Here is a 19961-nt window from a genome sequence, read left to right as displayed (position 1 = left end):
TTTTTTACAGATTTACAACATTTTCAACAAAGTGAAGTCAGTGTGACTTGATGACATTTTCATCCTCTCTCCTTTTTATTTTGAACAGCGGCGCTGAAAATACAGACAGACATGTAGGACTTTATATTAAAAAAGAGGGCTTTCAGGAGGTGTATCTTTGGTATATTAGCCCATACAGAACAACATTATTGCAAAAAGTGACTTACACCAAACACAATCCTGATCCTGATTTGGGTGGATATTTGAAATGTTCTGTGAGAAAGTGGAGGAGCTTTTATTTAAGAAAATACTGGTGAACAAGAAAAGAAAATGCAGGCAGAGGTACAAGGAGAGTGGGATAAACATACACTTCTGTTCATTTTCATATTGTCTCAGAAATGTGAGCACACCTTCCTGAAAATATCAAAACATCTCTCAGGTAGAAAAACACCAGAACGAGCTAGATTTTTGCAGCACGTAAAAAACAAATGTGTCCCATGAAGAGGCTGGCTCCTTCTGATTGAGATGTGGCTGGCACAAAACATGCTCACAGGACTAGAGGTGAATGGATGGAAGGCACCACACCAACACCAGCCCCTGGGAAAAAAGTGTGAAAAATGTTGTGTGCTCAGGGGAGCCAATCCAACAGTCTTTCTGTCTGTGCCAGAGTGGCTCTTAGTTCCCTGCAGGTCCCTTCACATCCAGAGACTGGTGGGCGGCCCCGGCCTGGAGGTTGCAGGCTGACGGGTCGCAGTAACCATTGGGACCAGCTGTACCAGGAGGCCCAGGTACACCGGGCTGTCCAGGAACACCAGGAGGTCCCCTCTGCCCGTCCCGACCATCCTGACCGTAGCCGGGTTTGCCTGGCTCACCTGTGGTCACAAAATTCATTTTAGGACGATAGTTTCTAGGTTCACATTTTTTCTAGTCTACCTTAAAGCGATACGCTCGCCAAAATGCAACCTAAGGTCTTTTTGTGAATATACCTGAGTCAAACTTTTGTTTAAAAGCATAATTAGGACAGAAACGCCACTTTTAAGATTTACCGTATTCTTGTTTTCGGTCAAATGGCCTTTTGAATGGGTGCTGCTATGATGGCATCAAAATCGCTATTTTTAAAACACTAAGAAGGCTCGACACAACATGAAACTTTGCTCGAAGTATCACCAGGGGCTCTACACAGGAACACAAGCATTGAGATCATTGTTTGTGTACACAGAGTTTACTAAAAAGAAAGGTTTTGAACGACTTACTTTAGCAATTGTTGTGGTTTCTGGGCGCTACCATCTCCGAATGCAATATAACAGGGAGGAGAGTAAAGATGGAAAGCTCCTAAAGCTTAGTTCCATATACATGCACGGATAATTTGTTGTTTTGTCGTTAGTGAAACACAATATTGACCTTGTAGTTGAAAAAGGAGCCTCATATAAGAATGACATTTCCTCCTATGGAGTCTGTTCATTCGCATTCGGAGATCGACTCTTTTTGACTGAGAAAATGGCAGATAGCGTAAACAACAACTGCTAAAGTGACTTTCTTTTTAGTAAACTCTGTGTACACAAACAATGTTCTCAATGTTGGAGTTCATGTGTAGAGCCCCTGGTGATACTTCGAGCAAAGTTTCATGTTGTGACGAGCCTTCTTAATGTTTTAAAAATAGCGATTTTGATGCGATCATAGAAGTGCCCCTAGCTCTCCCATTCAAAAGGCCATTTGACCGAAAACAAGAATACGGTAAATCTTAAAAGTGGCATTTCCGTCCTAATTATGCTTTTAAACGAAAGTTTGACTCGGGTACATTCACAAAAAGACCCTAGGTTGCATTTTGGCGAGAGTTACGCTTTAATACAGCAGTCGCATGCCCTTTTATACATTTAAATAGTTTTTGTGTGTAAAAGTGTAATCTTTAAAATAGTAGGGCCAATTTAAAAGGAAAAATGTACTCACCAGGAAGTCCAGGAGGTCCTGGCTGACCTTTAGGTCCGCGCACAGTGGGCCCTCTGGAGCCTCGGTCTCCCATTTCACCTGCAACACGTATTATGGAATGATGATATTTGTGTACAAACAAGTCATTGTTTTATTCGATGTATAATTCACTCACATCACCCAAATCATTAACACCTGCTAATACATTGATTACCTTTGGGTCCTTTCGCTCCAATAATTCCCGATGGCCCTTTGAGTCCTGGAAGGCCTCTTGCTCCACTCTGCCCAGGGAAGCCATTGTCTCCTGGAGGCCCAGGTTGCCCTGGAGGTCCAGGTTTTCCAGGTAAACCAGCTACTCCAGACTCTGGCCTCCTTAAACTAGCAGCTAGCTGAGCCAGCTGTTCTGTTGGAGCACAACAGAAAGAAGATGGTGAACTTAAATCAATTTTAAACTGTAATGTAATTCAACAGATGCATAACTGGCACCAAGACATTGCATTTTTCGAAACAGTTGTAGCTGACAGTTATCAAGGGACTTTTTTTATACATGACTGACATTTTGTTATAAATCATGAAAGCCCAGAGCAACTCTCATGGAAGAGATGGTCCAACAGCTCTTGTACTTGAGTCAGAGTGAAGCAGAGCGAGGTGAAACTGTGGCCACGATATCCCTTGAGCTTCTCCAGCCTTATTCTATAGAACCTCAGTAAATTGAGCAGAAAGAAGTTACTACTCTTTATTTCAGGCAATCAGCGACAGGAAATGTACGTTCATGGTGCTATGGATCTAATATGAATCTCCCGTGGCTTCTTGCTGCATGGTATTTTGCACTTGAGATTCCAGTTTCCCAGCTCCTGATGAAAATTCATGCAGCGGCTGCTTTACTACTCTTTTTCTTAAGATTTCCTTTCCAGGCAGACTATTTGCTTGGAGGGGAGGGGAGCAGGTCTGCTGGAGGTGAAATTAATTTTTCAACACATCGGGTATAAAAAAATCATGAGTGTAGGAGATGAGTTGTGAAGCCGTAAGAGCAACAGAATGAAGAGAACAGAGGTTGTGACTTCAGAAAAACATTTCTAAAGCTCGGAGAGGGGAATCTTTCATCCATCAAATAAACAAAGACTGAAGCTTATTTCATGTTCTGGTTATGAGAACCTCAGAGTATTCAACAACCCCCAGATCAATGAGACAGTGGAGGGGCAGCTCTATGTGAGGTTGTGTAATGAGGCATTCTGGGAAAGATTAAAGTCATGAAATGAGGCACAAAGGAATGATAAATGGGGTCAAAGGCCTACGAGTTCCTACCTTGCATTACTCGCATGCAAACTTGTTTGATGTGCTGATCACTTGGCTCTTTACCCTGGAAGGAAAAAAGATGACATAATATATTTAGGACAGTGTCTAAAACATTTATCACAACACTGCAAAACAGAACTCTTCCTGTTTAACTGGCTTCATCATCTTTGGGTGGAGACAATTCTTCTATTCTTGGGATTACTGAAAAAAACATTTTCAGAGTATCTGGTGTCTGCAGTTTGATCTATTCCCTGCTGCACAATAGAAAAAGAGTTTATTTGCACAAGTTACAATTATGAGAAGGACATCAGAATATAAAGGTAAAGTATTCAGCTCAGAGGGACTTATTAATGACCTCTACCTTTTTATTTTTGTTCTGTAGACTTCAAGAAAGAAATACTTCCTAGTAAGACGTTTTGGTTGGAAGTTTTAGATGACTGTGGTTGATTAGGAGTGGACTATCAGTTAGGAAAAGAAAGGATTTAACAGGAGTGACAGAAAAGGTCCAAAACAGTATTGTGGCTTTTTTTGATTGGAACTTTTCTAACAATACACTGAATTCAGTGCAAAATACAAAACAATAAAAGTTGTGGAGTTTTGTGGAAATTGTATGCTTTACATAATGTCGCTAGTGGGTGAAAACTTGTATGTCCAAAACCGTTGCTTTTCAGGAAATGGAGAATATTTATCAAACCCACAGATGGACCTAAAGGGTGACCAATAGCACTGATTTATGAAAAAAAACATTAAAATGGCAAAATACAGAGATATGTGATTTCTGCCCGACAGCGATGATAAGGAAAATTTGCTCACAAGGAGAATATTTGTTATTATAATTTCATGTATTACATATTTTTTTCCGCCCACCCACTCTTGCACCTACTCTACAGAGGAAAGACAAAAGAATAACACCATATTGGAAAGCACTGTGTAGAAGGAACAAGTCACAGCTGAAGAATGTGATACAATTTGAATTGGGATCAAATCACTTCAGATTGAAAGACCATTTCTGTGAGTCGATCACATTATTATTGTGTCTACCCTCTGTAAGAAGTGCTAAATCCAAACTTTTAGGCCTCAGAGATTTGGTTACTTGGCTTGTAGTCTCGCTTTGCCAGACCCTCCTCCACAGTGCTGCGGAAGAGGGTCTGGCTACTCCACACAGCATTCTGGGATGGGAGAAAAACGTGCCTTGGTTTATTGGCATTTCTTTAAACCAATCACAATCGCCGTGAGCGGTACTAAGCGCTGTACAGAGCAACAGCGTCTCTGCAAAATAGCCTCGGGATGGAACTTGTTTTGGTGGAACATGTGTACGTTCAAAAGTAGTTTTAGTCATGCAACAGAAAACTCAGATTGGACAAAGAGTCTAGCTAGCTGTCTGGATTTACCCTGCAGAGATCTGAGAAAAGGTTAACCATAGTCCTCATAAATTGACCGGAGTTAAAAAATGCCAACACAAAGGAAGCCCAAGGCAACAGATATCTGTCCTAAATGAGTGACATCCGGTGGAATTTCCATCGGCAACAAAGCAATCCCGTAAGTGGAACGTCGAGGATATAGACTATTTGGCTTGTAGCTTTTCTCACTCTGTCATACTGCTGCACCGATACTGGAAGTATCCTCATACACTTTTTCTCTTGGACCTACCGCAGGGCCCTGGGACCCTCTGACTCCAGGTGGACCCCTGTTTCCCTGCATGCCCCGCGGGCCAGATGTGCCAGACGGCCCCTCGATTCCAGGCTGGCCTCGACTTCCCTCAGGACCTCTTTTGCCAGGCTCGCCGGGGTTACCAACCTTAACAGAAAATAAGACCAGAGAAATGTGACGAAACTGCAGAACTGCCTCAATCGTTTGACACCACAGGGAAATACTGAGGTACCAGGATAAAATAATCAGTTTGAACTCACCTCTCCTTTAGGTCCTGATTCTCCTGACTCACCCTATAGCGCCATTTATAAAACACAGAGGACGGAAACAGGGACAATCGTATTCTGGTGAGATTCTCTTCTGAATAGGATTGTTGAATGGTTCATAAGTTAAATTAATAGTGTCTGTGTTGTTGTAACAACTTACAATATCCCCTTTGTCTCCAGCGTCTCCCTCATCACCTTGTGATCCCTATGAAAACACAGTCTGTAAATGATTTATGCAAAGCAACCTACTTACTTATTAAAATGCAGCATTACTATTATGATATAATATTCAGTATGAGGATGTCAGACCTGCTCTCCTTTTGGTCCTCCTTCTCCACGTTCTCCCTGTAATAACCAAAACAAACTAGCTAAATGATCATTACAGTGTTGTGAATATTCTATTTGCCCACACTAGAGGGAGCTGGTCAGCTGTTAGTTGTTGAGCATCCATCTCTTTCTTACTGTTTAAGACAATTGTCTCTAAATCTTAAAAAGGTCTTTGAATGGAACTGTGCACTTTTCTTACCCTCTCTCCCTTCACCCCGGGAAGGCCAGGAGGACCAGGGAGACCAGGAAGGCCAGGGTCACCTTTGGGTCCCTATGGCAAATAAACAGGCACATCTGATGAGGACAGCTAAGCAGGGTTAACTAAAGTATCTTGAGATCCACAACAACCTTTAAAAGACAAAATAATGCACTTTGCTCGTTATTTTTTAAGCTATTTCATAAAGCATAACACCTGTTAACATGGCTGTAATTGCTCAACTATCAATAGTCATAGTGAAATAACTCATTGCTACGTATTCTTTAGGGCATGTTTGTGTGTGCCATTCCCCCTTTGATCACTGGACGACTGTCTGAGGAATGCCAGGAAAACAGAGAGCTCATTCAGCTCCACTTGTCTCCCCTTACTGTGAAAATAGACCTCATGTGAGATCCAGCCTCACTCTATTCTCTGAGACATTCCAGTGAAACAACAGCCAGGACTATACACTGAGGCTTTCCTCCTTTTCAGCTTCTTTTATTCTAAGTATCAAAAGTGCATGTACAATGGCTGCTAAGGTATTTATAAGGCCTTTATTTTCAAAATAAAGTTATGGATAAAAACTAGATGTGAGTTTAAATTAAAATCAATCCATTAAGATCTAACTTGAATCTATTCTACAGCTCTACAACTATTGTGTTTATAACTTACTCTGGCACCTGGCTTGCCGGCTGAACCTACAGGGCCTTGCTCTCCTATAGCTCCCTGTAGGGAAGACGAGAACATGATAAGAAAGTTAAAATGAACATTTGAACTAAAGAAAGGACAATAGAAACTCAAGCAGGAAAAAAATACTCACAGGTTCACCAATAGGTCCAACAGGTCCCAACTCTCCCTGTTCTCCGCGTTCGCCCTGAGGTGTGACAGGAAAATGTAAGTGACACAATGGAGGTGACAAAAAAATCACAGCAATGTATCAACATGTGTTGCTCATCATACTTACTGCTTTGCCAGCGGGTCCCATTGTTCCAGGCAGGCCTGCTTGACCAGCGTCTCCCTGTGCAGAAACAACCAAAAGTTCCTTTTAGATTTTGTCAATTTAAGAAAAACTAAATGAGTGCAAGAAACAGCTGATCATATTTAATAATTGATCGAGCAAATAACCTTAGGGCCACTCAAGCCTTTTGGTCCAGGTACTCCAGGCAAACCCTAAAAAAAACAAAGAACAAGTCTTGAAGCGATGCAACAATAATAAGGAGAACAATGTCTTACAACAAAAGGAGACATATTTCTTGCAGCAAGTGCCATTCATACAAGAAAATACACCTCAGTGTTAGAAACACTGGCGCATAAAGAAGGCTTAGTGGATAAAAATACATTTGGTTTGAGCTTTTGACCCAAATAAGCTTAAGGTGATGAAAGTGATCTGGATATGTGATACAGGTGATGACTTTTACGCCTACAAGATCTTTCTTAACGCTGCCACAGGCGGGCTCATGTTTGCTAACTTATTCTCATTAGTTTTGTTTATTAGACTAATATTTAGTGGGATGGAAAAACTTTGCTCTCACTTTTCTGCCGGAGGAAGACAGTGATTACGGGCTCATTGCTGTATGTGTAAATAATTTCACAGAGGGGTGGAATACAATAGTATTTTCTTTAAACGTCAACCTACGGAAACGTTATATATTGTAAAATACAAGATATAAAAACATTCTGACTGCTGCTTGTTACTGCAATGCCGATGTGGAGACAATGAGTATAGTACTGCAGCGTGCATGAGGCATGGTGCTTTAAACTGCTCCTGTCAGGTGCATCCAATCAGAGTCAGTCAGTTTGGGGTCAGAGGTCATACTCACAGGAAGCCCCTGAAGTCCGACCTCTCCAGGAACGCCTGCCTTCCCAATGTCTCCCTGCAGGGAAACAGACAGTGAAAGAATGAAGCTAATCCTGCACTTAAAAGAGCCCATGACAATACATTTTAAAACATTTAAACTGTAACATTAAGACTTACTAGTTTCAAAAATAAAGTAGTAGAAATGTTGCTCTACCTTTGCTCCAGGCATCCCAGGAATACCCTCGCGACCGTCCACACCCGGCAAGCCCTGGGGAGAGAAAGCGCAAAGTGAAATGAGCAGTTTGCAGACAATGTGTCCGAACATTTAAGCTTTTTTATTTAAGTCGTTATTGATCAAACACTCACAGCCTCTCCCTTGGGACCTGGAAGACCTGTGATTCCTCTCAGCCCTTGAATACCCTGAACAACAGAGCAACAGTCCATTTTGTTAAAACTGTACAAACAAGATCCAGTGAATCAAACACTATGTTATTGATGCATCTGCTTACCGTTTCACCTTTGGGTCCAAGCTCGCCCATCACGCCTCTCTGGCCTTGATCCCCCTAAAACAATGCATTGAATCATACGCTACTCATATCATATTTGCTGCTAAAATAAATGTATTTTTATAATTGTATTGTGGGACAAACTTACAGTTGCCCCTGAAACACCCTGGGGACCTGGAACTCCATCAAGACCTCGAGCTCCCTGCCAGAGAACAATATTAGTATTGGTATTATAGTCTGTTTACATAACAAACATTTTAATAGACATGTATTCAGGAAGTATCTAACATATATAAAAAGTACCATGGGCTTAAAAATCATAGGAACACTTACCATGTCTCCCTTGCGGCCCATCATTCCCATGGCTCCACGAATTCCCTGAGGACCCTGAAATAACAAACACATCCAACAGGGGCCTCAGTGAGCAGATAAAAAGAGAACCTGACACAGTAGAGAACAAATTGTAACTTAAAAGACTCATATCATATAATAAATGTAATATCTAACCACTGGTCCTTGGGATCCGACCTCCCCTGGACTTCCCTGGTCCCCCTCCTCACCCTGAGTGAACGAAAGAGAAAGTTAGCAGAAAAGTAACATAAAGTCAATCAGATGAAACGCTGAACAGCAAATTTAACTTCATTATAAGAGTGAAAAAGGCTGATCCTATAAACTGTGTGTTAATTAGAAATCGAGGCAGCCTTTCTGAAATGTGTTTAATACCCACTGTTTAATGGATTATAAGTAGGCAAAAGCAGACTCCAAATTACCGTTCTCCTGCTTTGCAAAATTACAAATAATTGATATGCTGACTCCGTGGCAGACCTGAAGAGGCCTATCCATTAAGATAGGTTCGGGTGATAGGTTTTCTGTCGTTAAAAAGGCAATTTCTTCTTTTAATTACACACATTAGAATTGGCTATTAAGACATGTAAACAATGCATAGCTGATAATTAAATATTACACAACAAACACAAATGAACGCAATGAAATGGGTCAACATCTGTTTACATCATAAAATGAGAACACATTCACAATTCTGCTTGATACAAAAACATTCTCCAAAAAGAGGAAGATGGAAATCTGAGTCAGCTACGCTGTTGAATCATTCAAAGAAACGTCTTTAATTTCTGGTGGTTTGATTTAAAAAAAAAATGGCTAAAAATAATCTTCCTGTCTTTGTTTATTGTCATAGATTTTTAAGATATTTTTAAATGTTCAATTTACTTGAACATATCATTGTTTCTGTTAATTTCAAATACAAAATTAAGCACTGTATGTTATGTAACTGGCTCGAACAATCTAATTTTGCTTTCAGATACATACTTATTTTATATCGAATATTCTTTTTAAATATCATGGTATTGTACACTTTAAACCCAAGAACAACATCTGGTCAGCTGTTAGCTGTAAACATTTTAATATTTGAGAAAATCATTCTCGGGGACGGAGCTCAGACTGACAGTAAATCATATCCTGGCACGGGGTGATAAAGGGGGATAGGCTCAGACTCATTTCCATTTATATAGTGCATAGACACATTACAGGGGGAGGCTAGTTGTGCTTGAACATCATTTCAAATAAATCATCCTCCATGCATTACTAGGAGTCAGCGGCATTACACACAGGCATGTATCACCTCCTCTTGAAATAGAGCAGCACAACTAATACTTGTCTCAAAGGTGCCAGGAATCCTTTTTTCACATTTAAGTCAAGCATAATTGTTTTCTGATGTGGAATGTTGGGGCATGTGTGACAGTTATGGAGGGAAAGTCATATTTTTAAGTAACTATTTATGCAGTTTTATGTGAGTATAAATCATCTTGTTGATGTATAAAACATTCCATATGACTAGAAATACTTGGCTTTGGGTTTATAAACAAGGATTATTCCCTAAATTAAACATATTTTACCTTGTGCCCTTGTTTCCCAGGTTCTCCTGCTTCACCTTTTACACCTTTGTGGCCCTTGAATTGTACAGAGAATAAAAGGAGCACCGATTACACACACACACACACACACACACACACACACACACACACACACACACACATATTTTGGGACACTAATGTGATTATAGTACAGCACAAAACACTTCAACTGTGATCCTCACCTTCATGCCAGGAAGGCCAGGATGTCCAGAGGTCCCAGGTGGACAAGAGTTTGGACACTAAAAGAAAACAACATAAAAGTCAGAAAATATTCCTGACAATTTATAAAAAATAAAATCTAATTCATAATCTCCAAAAGAACAAAGCTTTACCAGGTCAGCACTTCCTTGCATTCCAGATGCACCCTGACATTAGGAAAACAAATACAAGTTAACACTTTCATAACGTCATTTATCAACATCATGATGGATCTAGTTGGAGCTTGTAAATCACTAGAGAAAGGACAGTGTGCAGTGGTGGCATCGCTAACAAGGCCAAATTCATTTCATGTCTGCATCATGCTCCTTGCCTTGTGAAATATAAAGTAAAATGCAATCATTTGCAAATCTGTGTCACTTACTCTGGGCCCCGTAGGTCCAGCAGGTCCCTGTGGCCCTCTCACACCCATGGACCCCTGTGGAAAGACCGGAAATGTGTCAAAAACTACACAAAGAGAATAAATGCACTGGCTCTCCATTGTGTTCATTAGGAGTCCTAGCATGGATAAAGATTTTCATTGCTTTACTATGAATTATACACTCTGCTAGAAGCATTTTTGGATATACAAAAGTATTTCAATAGCAATTAGCATAAAAGCACAAGTTAACTTTTGGCTTAAAAAACCTTTAGGCCAATTGGAAAATTAATTAATCTTAATACAAGACTTTTTTACCATTAGAATTTGTTTTTTATTTGTTATGTTTTCCCAAAATAAAATATAGTTTTTGATCAGTTTCCTCGGTGGTAAAATCCATTCAGTATTTTAAGAAACATCCATAAAACAAACAACAGATTCCTTTCAGTTTTCCTTTCTTACACAAATGTACATCAACCAGGTTTTATTTATTCCATTCTGCATTCTGATTTTTTTTTTTATACCTAGCTCACTTGTTAAATTATGCAAATACTCATTCATGTTTACTGTGGAAGTCCATATTTTCATGTATAGTAAGAGGTGATACTAATTTAAATGCACTAGGCCACATTGGGAGCTAAACCCAGATTGCAACCCTTACTGTACTGTATATCCAAAATCACTGCTTTGAAATCCAATGTAAGCTGATGCCGACAACTATAGCCAAAGGACAAAATTGAAATAAAAATAAATAAAAAAATAAGCCTCACCATTAAAGATAAATTCTGGGTTGTAAAGAGCCCATAAATAAATACCCAGAGACAACAATTTAGTCGGTTGAATATTTTATATATTTTGTGTTGATTTTCTGACCATAAATCAATTTCTAAAATATCTTAGAATGTGTGGAAAAAATGCTTAAACCATCAAGTTGAAATGTTTTAGAGTCAAATTAGTCAAATAAAGTACTTTATGATTATGTAATTAGTACATGATGCACAGTGTATCTATGTGTGTGTGTGTGTGTGTGTGTGTGTGTGTGTGTGTGTGTGTGTGTGTGTGTGTTTACAAATGTGTTGTCATAGATTTGTGAGGGTTCAGGGGCTCCACCTCAGTTTATTGACACTACAGTAGATAGCGCTGTACAGTGCAGATACATTGTGTTTATCTGAATCAAACTGACATGCTTCAATGACGCCAATGATCTATCCAATGAAAGTGACTTCACTTACATACAGTATTTTTCACTGCAGTTTGGACCAACGATCACTTTTTTGTTACCATGGCCGGCATATGAACATAAACACCTCTGTCATCGACCAATGGTGGCAAACCATCACCTCAGTGCTCAGTTTTGGCTTCTTCTAGCCTCTAGTCCTAATTTAAAACAGAGTAACAGTCTCTACTTACAAGTGGTCCAACTTTTCCCACTTCACCCAGAAGTCCTCCAGGCCCGGGTGGTCCCTGTTCAAAGTCACATTTTAGGTATTCAATATTAACACATTTTTGACAAAGACCACCTAAATGTAATATAAAATGTGATATTGATTGTGTAACATAAAGAAATTACTTACGGGGGGTCCATCTGGCCCAACACCCTGAAGAGAAACATATACAGTATGACTTATGTGTGATGTATATAATTGGGTGTAAACAATCAACTGTAGACAGCTTCTAGATTCCTTAATTTCCAGATGGGCATGGCTGATCTGATCCTTGGGTTTAGAGAGGAAATGCTACTCACAGCTGCTCCACGAGGTCCAGATGTTCCAGGTTCACCCTGAAGAACGAGGATAAATACATTAGATACATAGATAGATATTGAAATAAATACTGAAATATTGTGTTCACGTATAATTGAGCTGTGCGAGCCTGCAAACGGTCTGTATTAACATTCCTCCAGCTCATCACATGACTGCACTTGACCCAGCAATGTTTAGCCTAATGAGGACCGATGTTGGGGCTTCGTTCCCCATGGAGATTACACAGAAGACTTGCAGGATTAAGTCTCATTTGTCATGAGGAATTGGTTTATGCACTGCGGCTCTCGTTGCCATGTCAAAAGACTGGACAGCAGCTTGGCACCATTTCACTGACAGTCCTTGAAGCAGGAAAGAAAAGGCTCATTAGTCACTCACTTTCTGTCCGGGGGGGCCGTCGGGCCCTGGATCTCCAAAAGGGCCGGTCAAACCCTGCAGAGGAAAGATATCATGCTTAACTAATACATCTTAACAAACCTTAGAGAATTTCAGTGCTATATATTTTCACCTTATATTTGAAAATTATGCAGCATGCAATATCCCCCCCCCCCCCCCCCGTTAATATTTGTAAATTCAACATCAGATCACCATGTATTACATCATCATAACATAAGTGGGAGGAGTCCTACGTATTCATAAGTGGGATTAACCGGACTATAACGCCCTCCTCTAAAGTGTTTCTATATATACTGCACAGCAGCTCCACGTCAGTCACATTGAAATCAAAGCACGTCATGACGTCCATGAGAGCGCGTTCAACTTCACAGACACACAGAAAAAGTCAGCAAGAGGGCAGAGGGCAAAACTCTCAGACTGCAAACCAAGCAGAGAGCAACATTCCTCTGGCTCATTTCAAACAAGTGCACTGAAAGAAATCATTCCACACTCTTTTGAGGATTCTCGACAGGAGATACCAACAGCGGCCAGCCAACAAAGCTGCTATTGTTCTCAGAGCCCTAGTAGATGTATTGAGGTATAACACAGGCAATACATCAAAATAATATTATGTAATCTACATAAGCCTTTTAAAGTGACCTAATGCCCCTACAACCCCTCTTTGTGAGTCTATCATCAGCACCAGTATTATGTTTGGATGTTTTCCTAACCCTTAAACTGCAGGGAGCAAAGTTAATTACACTCTGGCCCTGGTTTACCCTCTTGCAAAGGAAATTTGAATTTGTTCATCCAGATTAATAAATTCCTCACATTTTTGCACACATTTCCCCAACATCCCCTGCTTAATCTGAAATTTCTTTGGTTACTCTACAAAACTAAGTGTGAGCGTAACCTACATAGTGGGAGGATCACACTTTGTGGTTCCACCCACTTGCAGACTTGTGGAATGCATGTTGACCTCGTTGTGGCCAACAATGCAGCAAACGTCAAATGTATAAAATATAGAACATATAGTACTCACATCATTTCCAGGAATTCCAGGTAATCCTGAAGAGCCGGGTTTACCTGCGTCTCCATCAGGTCCCTGAAAACAAAGTTTCCACACACATATTTCAGTGAAAAGCCCTACAATAAAAAAGCAATGCATCATTACATTATTTTCATTAAATGTTATAATTACAGGAAGTCCATCCTCGCCATTTGCTCCCCTTTCCCCCTGAAACAAAATAGATTCGATGCTTTAAGGTGAGCAAAAAGTGAACTATTTGCATAGGGTACATGATATGTTCAACAGAACTGAGAGCACTTACAGCAATGCCATCAATTCCTGGGACACCTGCAGGTCCAGGAGGGCCAGGAGGTCCTTGGCTCCTCTGAAGAATAATAATAATAAGATATATAGGAATAAAATATTAGCTTACATTTCTGAAAACGACCATTTTTTGCCATTTCTTATACTGACATACTGCTACACAGACAATATGAAAAGATGAGAACAGGTGCAGCGCCTTAATGTATGTGACTAGAAGACAAGACTCTGGGATACAATGAAATAGCCTACAGCATATAGAGGTAATTTGTGATTGCAGAATTCAGCAGCATTATGTTGCACTTTTGCAAAAGGAAAAGTTTAACAATGAGACTCCAGACAATAGTGCATCCCTGACTTTTTCCCAAACAGATATCTGATAAATTTACGAGATCAAACAATCTCAGCATCTCGCCACAATTGTGGGTAAAATATATCTTGTTATTTGGCACCAGGAGAACACTCACCTGAACCTCTGTTACATCAGTCTATAGAGACAAATAGAGAGAGCAGAGAGAGAGAGAGAGAGAGAAAGAGCGAGAGAGAAGGAAACATAATAAGTCTTACTTGAGCGGAGCAGATAAGGACAAGCTGCAGAAGCAGAACCAAAAGTGGCCCTCTAACGCTGGGGGCCTGAGCCATGATCTCCCCGTGGGCAGGAAAGGTAAAGGTTGTAGTCCTTTCTCTGGGATTTGTTGGGTTGAAGGAGCCCCCGACAAAACAACCCAACTGAATCCGCTTCAGCTATCTAGACCGTCCTAGGTTCCATAGCCATCAGGGGCTCATGTATATTCATACAATGTTTGGTTACAGGAAGGGATTGGAGGGCGGGAGGGGGAGCACACCGTGGGGAGGGGCCACAGCGCAGACACCACCAATAAGCAGGGTCAGCGGGTTATTTAACCTCTGATGATGATTTTATTACTTTAAGTGGTGACAAATTTGAGTTTGCACTGTAATCATCAAAGACACAAAGATACAGTCAAAAAACTAAACCAACACTTAAAGTTATGTAGCCTCAACCTATGGACTCACATTGTTGTTTATTGTGTTATTTAAATTGTTCTTACCGATGTCCTGGCTGGGAGGTCATAACAAGCATCTGTTCGGGCTCGCGTCACGTCGCAGTGAATCAGCATTGACTGGAGTTCAAACTTGATAAATACATGAAGGAAAATAAAGCATTAGCATCACATCATCATGAGAGATCTCGCACCCTAATCCTGGAACAATTTGTATCTTAAAAGTCCACATGTCGTCGCTGCGTGCCTGCGTCCCAAGAGGAAAGCAAAAGGCTGTTTCCATTAACAACTAGACCCAACTCTGGACTGTCTGCAGCATACGATACAAAGCAGAAAGCAGGCTGTGATTGCACAATACATTTGTTACAGGGCTCATAATCGAAACATTACAATGGGTTTTAAACGTATGGCATATATATATGAGTTATAATGTGTTCAAAGCTGGTAAACCTGAATTCGTATATAAGGATATGCTTCCGCGCGTAATTCTGCACATGCGCCTGAATCTTTGGAAACAATGCTGCATTGTGTGGTACTGCGGGATGGCTTAGCCTGTGAACAACTTGTATTCTTCACCAGAACCTGAAGAAATTCCACATATTTGTCGGTAAAGCCTGAATGGAGACACGGCAGACTTTAACTAGGCCTACTGAACATTGTCACAGACAAACCAAACAGGAGGGCGAGAAAACACAGGGATTGCCAAACGTTTGCATGTCAACCCATACGCAGAAACTCCTCTGCTTATAGTACATGTATAATTATATATACTTGTTATATATTCCTGCTGCAATAATCTGTATGCATTTTAATGTTGTAGGCTTCTACTACTGGTCGCTAATGAAATACCCTTCATAGGGGTATGTACTGTAGAGCTGCAAAGATTAATCGATTAATTGATTAGTTGTCAACTATTAAATTGATCGCCAACTATTTTGATAATCTAATAAACTATATGATTATAGTTATATAATAAACTATTTTGACTAGAAATTCTCGGACAGCTGAAGACATGAAAGGGGAGAGACATGCAGCAAAGGGCCGCAGGTCGCTGCTGCAAGGACTGAGCCTCATGGGGCGCACGCTCAACCAAGTGGGCTACCCAGGCGCCATTTGAGGACATCATTTTGGGTTTTGGAAAACACTGATGACATTTTCAAAATTTTCTGACATTTTATAGACCAAACAACTAATCGATTAATCCAGAAAATTATAGAAAGATTAATCGGCAATGGAAATCATTTTATTTGCAGCCCTAATATAGGCCTACTGTACTTTATTTTGAAGGGACACACATACGGTTTTCCTGTTCACCTTGAAATGTAGCTACTAAATAAGGGTAAGTTTGGCGCACGTGAATGATCAGTCAAGTAGTGAAACAATATAAACACAAATGGAGCACACAGATTCTATGTAAAAAAGTAAACAAGATTTTCTTTAAACAATGGTAAATCATTAAGTCATTAGGCCTATATCAGTCAGAAAACATGTCACACTGGTGAAAGCTCTAATAATTCATCATATATTAGCTGCACATACATTTAGTCAAAAAGAAAGGGGAAATGTTTGTCTTTCGTTTTTTTTTTAAATTGGAATAAAGATATCAAGTGTCACAAAATTGTTACTGTCAAATACTGTTGTCTACCAGTGTTCCTTGCTATGCTTGAGAAACTCGCACCAGTGCCTAATCTCCCTCTTCAAGATGATGACGTTTTTGGGGTGTGGCTCTAGAAGTGGTTGGACTTTCGTAGTAGGCTACTTTATACTGAGATAGCATTCTAAAATGTCAGAAATGTATAGCCTAAGTCTTGCTTTAGTTGCACTACTCAGTGTGCTATAATAGACATAGACCTACCGGAATTGCCACCACTGGGTTGTCTTTGAGCTTTCCTATCAGCGTGAATCCATCCAGATTTACTTTTTGTCGGGGTGGTATATTCAGGGAACCGATCATGACACAGTCCACGAAAAGGCTAACAGAGCGCCTGTTGACGTGTAGCAGGACTTTGTGCCACTGATCATTGAAAAGAAAAGTCAGGGGGCTGAAAGCAACAGTCTGCCTCCCGGTGTCCAGCGCTGTGAAGGTAAACTCCACAGACTGAGACTCCCCATTGAGCCTGACGGCCAGCTGCTCGTTGCCATTCACGTCCTGCATTTGCCAGATATTCCAGTTTGCATTGATGGTGCTGCCACTCATGCGCAGCACGGCCACAAATGCAAACTCCTCCGGCAGTCCCAGGGGATAAGCTGATCTGTAACATATAGGATGGACTGCCATTATTAAACCCCCAGCTTCTTTAGAAAATAAATATTTCAATAAGGATTTATGATGTCTGTGATTTTGTGTACTGAACATGGTTTGTATCATCCACTGTTGTCCTGTTTATAATGGTCAAATCGTTTATTTTATCATGTAAAATGTCATATTTGTGTAGTATCATTTTTTAAGTTGTATTACAGAAGGAATGTAATGGTGCAGATAAGGTCAGTCTCTGATGTTCAGGACCATGGAGAGGGTAAATGGCGTTATACCAGCTAAACCACTAGGCGTCACTATTCACTCATGCAACTCAATTTTTGACACCCTGCAGCTTACCTTGTGTTGATCCTGAAGTTGAATGCTGGGCCTATCTGATAAGCAACATGCTCAGGAGATGATCCTGTAACCTTTTTAACTGTGCCCCTTCTTGCCAGCTCAGCAATGTGGAACTGGGACATAATATAAAACCCTAAGGGTACAGGGACAAAAGAGTGGTTAAATGCATCATCTTAGAGGTCATGTAAGACCTTAGGTAGATCCTAATCAATGGTTAGGAAGCTATACTTAAAAACTTAAAATAATTAAAAATTAAAAACGAATATTTGGAGACAAGTGTTAGTATTCAGTGTCAAACAATAGAGTAGGCTATATAATATATATATATATATATATATTTGGTTGCTTTTCCCAAGCTATGGTATGGTAAGATTATCTTTTACAGTTTCACAAAAACATCTGCATCTGCATAATATGTTCAAGTTTTACTGTAATATATATTCTTACATAGGACTAATATCATAAAAATCTTTTTTCATGCAGGCAGGGCAAATGTCAAGCAAATAAAACAGCAAACTGTGTTTAGTTTTTGTGAATCCACCTGGGAAATGAGCCTCCCCAATACTGATCTGAGGGCACATGGACTGCTGCTCCCTATGAATACCAACTTCAGATGAAAATCTCACAGCTGCAAGATGGAAACAGAAAGCAGCCCGTTAGTAGTCGAAGAGAGTGTGTGTGCGTGTGTTGTGGGGAGGGAATAAAAGCTCAGTGTTTGGAAAGCTGCACCACTTCCTTGAATAAATATTAGGCTATCTCTGGCTGTTAGTGCTTTCCTCTTTAACACTTCAGCTCGAGATTTGCCTGTTTTTACACATCTGGACAGAAAGGTAACAGTCTTTATCAAGTTTGAAGAAATGCTTCACATATACAACAGAGTCTTCATTTCTCCATTTGCCAAGCAGGGTGCTCGCATTGTATGAAACATCTAACACTGTTCGGGTTAATACTGTAAAGTTATACTTTGATGCTTTGTCAGTATTGGATTTATCAGTGTATTCGGGTATTACCATTCAGTGAACAGTTGAATCTATAATATACAGGCACACGGCTGGACTCCCTAGGCCAGTGACGTTAGTGCTGCTACACAGACCCACATAGGATACATGTCATAAAATATAGATAAGAGCCGCCATGTGTATGGAAGGAAGACACATTGTAGTAGAAAGGAAACAATGTAACAAGTGCCTTATATGAATGAACATCAATTAGCAGTGTTTGTCAGCCATAAAATAGATCTGCAACATGAATCAGTTAACAGAGCTCCATAAACTTTATTATGCATTTAAAAAACTGCACAAGTATACAGTGCTTTGACAGATATTGATAATTTGCATGCAAGTGAACACGACTCATCTTAGCAGCAATGCACCACACCAGTAATTGTGTTCTTCAATGTTGAAGAGTTTTTTTTATGTTTACATTATTTTTCTACTTACTCTGAGAATGAAGTCCTGTGCAAAGATATTGTGGAATCACATAGCAGCAGCACAGTGAATACAGAAGGATTTTTCTGGAATGCAATCAGAAAAAAACTTAACATGCAGTTTGAGTTAGACAGTTATTTGTTTGCATTATGGCTGTCATTGTAGAATTAAAACTTACCTTTTGACTCCATCCATTTTATAGCTTGATCTGGAAATGAAATAAAAATAAACACCTGCTGCTGGATGTTTCTACAGATAGGCTTCCAGGAGAGAACAAGACCCTGGATAGTTGCTCCCTCAGCAGGAGTGAAAACCTTCAGGTCACAGTGAGGGGTCTCTTATAGGCTTGACTCTTGTCATTTATTTGGGGGAGTGAGTCAACAGCCTTCTATGTCAACTTTACATTCCACTGTAGTTCTCCTGCACCCACATTGGATTTAATGTTAATGGTTATTCAAGCAAATTGTAATTACAGTATTGTACCCCATTTAATTTGTAGTTACATTTTCATGATGTGTATGATAAGTAATACCAAGTTCATTAAGCTTTAAAAACGATAATGTTACCCTGCAGTGGCTTTAATTGCCGAGCACTTTTGGGATCTACATTCTCTGTGATCTCTATGGTTGCACAGTATTCAGACTGCATTGTTTCCAGTGCAGTCCAAACTGAAAATCAAGAAATGCTGACTAAGAAGCAATTTGAGAAGTGTTTGTTCTGTCAGACCAAGAGGCAGAACTAGATTTCTTCCTTTTTTTAAGGATGCAATTCCTGAAATAAGGTGGATGACTTGTATTTTTAATGTTCGTGATAACATCCAAAATCCATGGAAATGCATTATGTTTATTACCAGGAAACCCAGCCTTTATGATGTTTTTTTTACAGGGAATTTGGTTTGATAATTTGGAAATGTTATTGCAAGGAAATAAGAAAACTGTAGAAAATATTAAGTCCACTTTTGTTGGCAGGGTGCGTTAAGCCAACCCATTCATTTCAAATAAT

The 19961-nt window shown here is 39.9% G+C and overlaps 1 protein-coding gene across 1 annotated transcript; it reads right to left on the bottom strand.

The window, feature by feature from the left end:
- Window positions 1–472: 472 nt before the first annotated feature.
- Window positions 473–19607, bottom strand: col9a1b (collagen, type IX, alpha 1b). The gene is given in 40 exon segments (XM_078273743.1): window positions 473–851; window positions 1927–2004; window positions 2120–2308; window positions 3211–3265; window positions 4852–4998; window positions 5112–5144; window positions 5278–5322; window positions 5427–5462; window positions 5644–5715; window positions 6313–6366; window positions 6461–6514; window positions 6605–6658; window positions 6766–6810; window positions 7461–7514; window positions 7653–7706; window positions 7805–7858; window positions 7948–8001; window positions 8093–8146; window positions 8278–8331; window positions 8452–8505; window positions 9858–9911; window positions 10058–10114; window positions 10208–10240; window positions 10456–10509; window positions 11860–11913; window positions 12024–12047; window positions 12194–12229; window positions 12588–12641; window positions 13627–13689; window positions 13786–13821; window positions 13916–13978; window positions 14382–14402; window positions 14985–15068; window positions 16792–17188; window positions 17533–17665; window positions 18074–18160; window positions 18972–19045; window positions 19138–19187; window positions 19189–19344; window positions 19566–19607. Coding segments are annotated over 40 exon segments (3009 nt in total). The 3' UTR covers window positions 473–654.
- Between the last annotated feature and the right edge of the window lie 354 nt (window positions 19608–19961).

The sequence above is a fragment of the Sander vitreus genome, chromosome 17 (genome assembly GCF_031162955.1).
Source record: "Sander vitreus isolate 19-12246 chromosome 17, sanVit1, whole genome shotgun sequence".
Lineage (NCBI taxonomy): Eukaryota > Metazoa > Chordata > Actinopteri > Perciformes > Percidae > Sander > Sander vitreus.
This window is presented reverse-complemented; position numbering and strand designations above follow the sequence as displayed.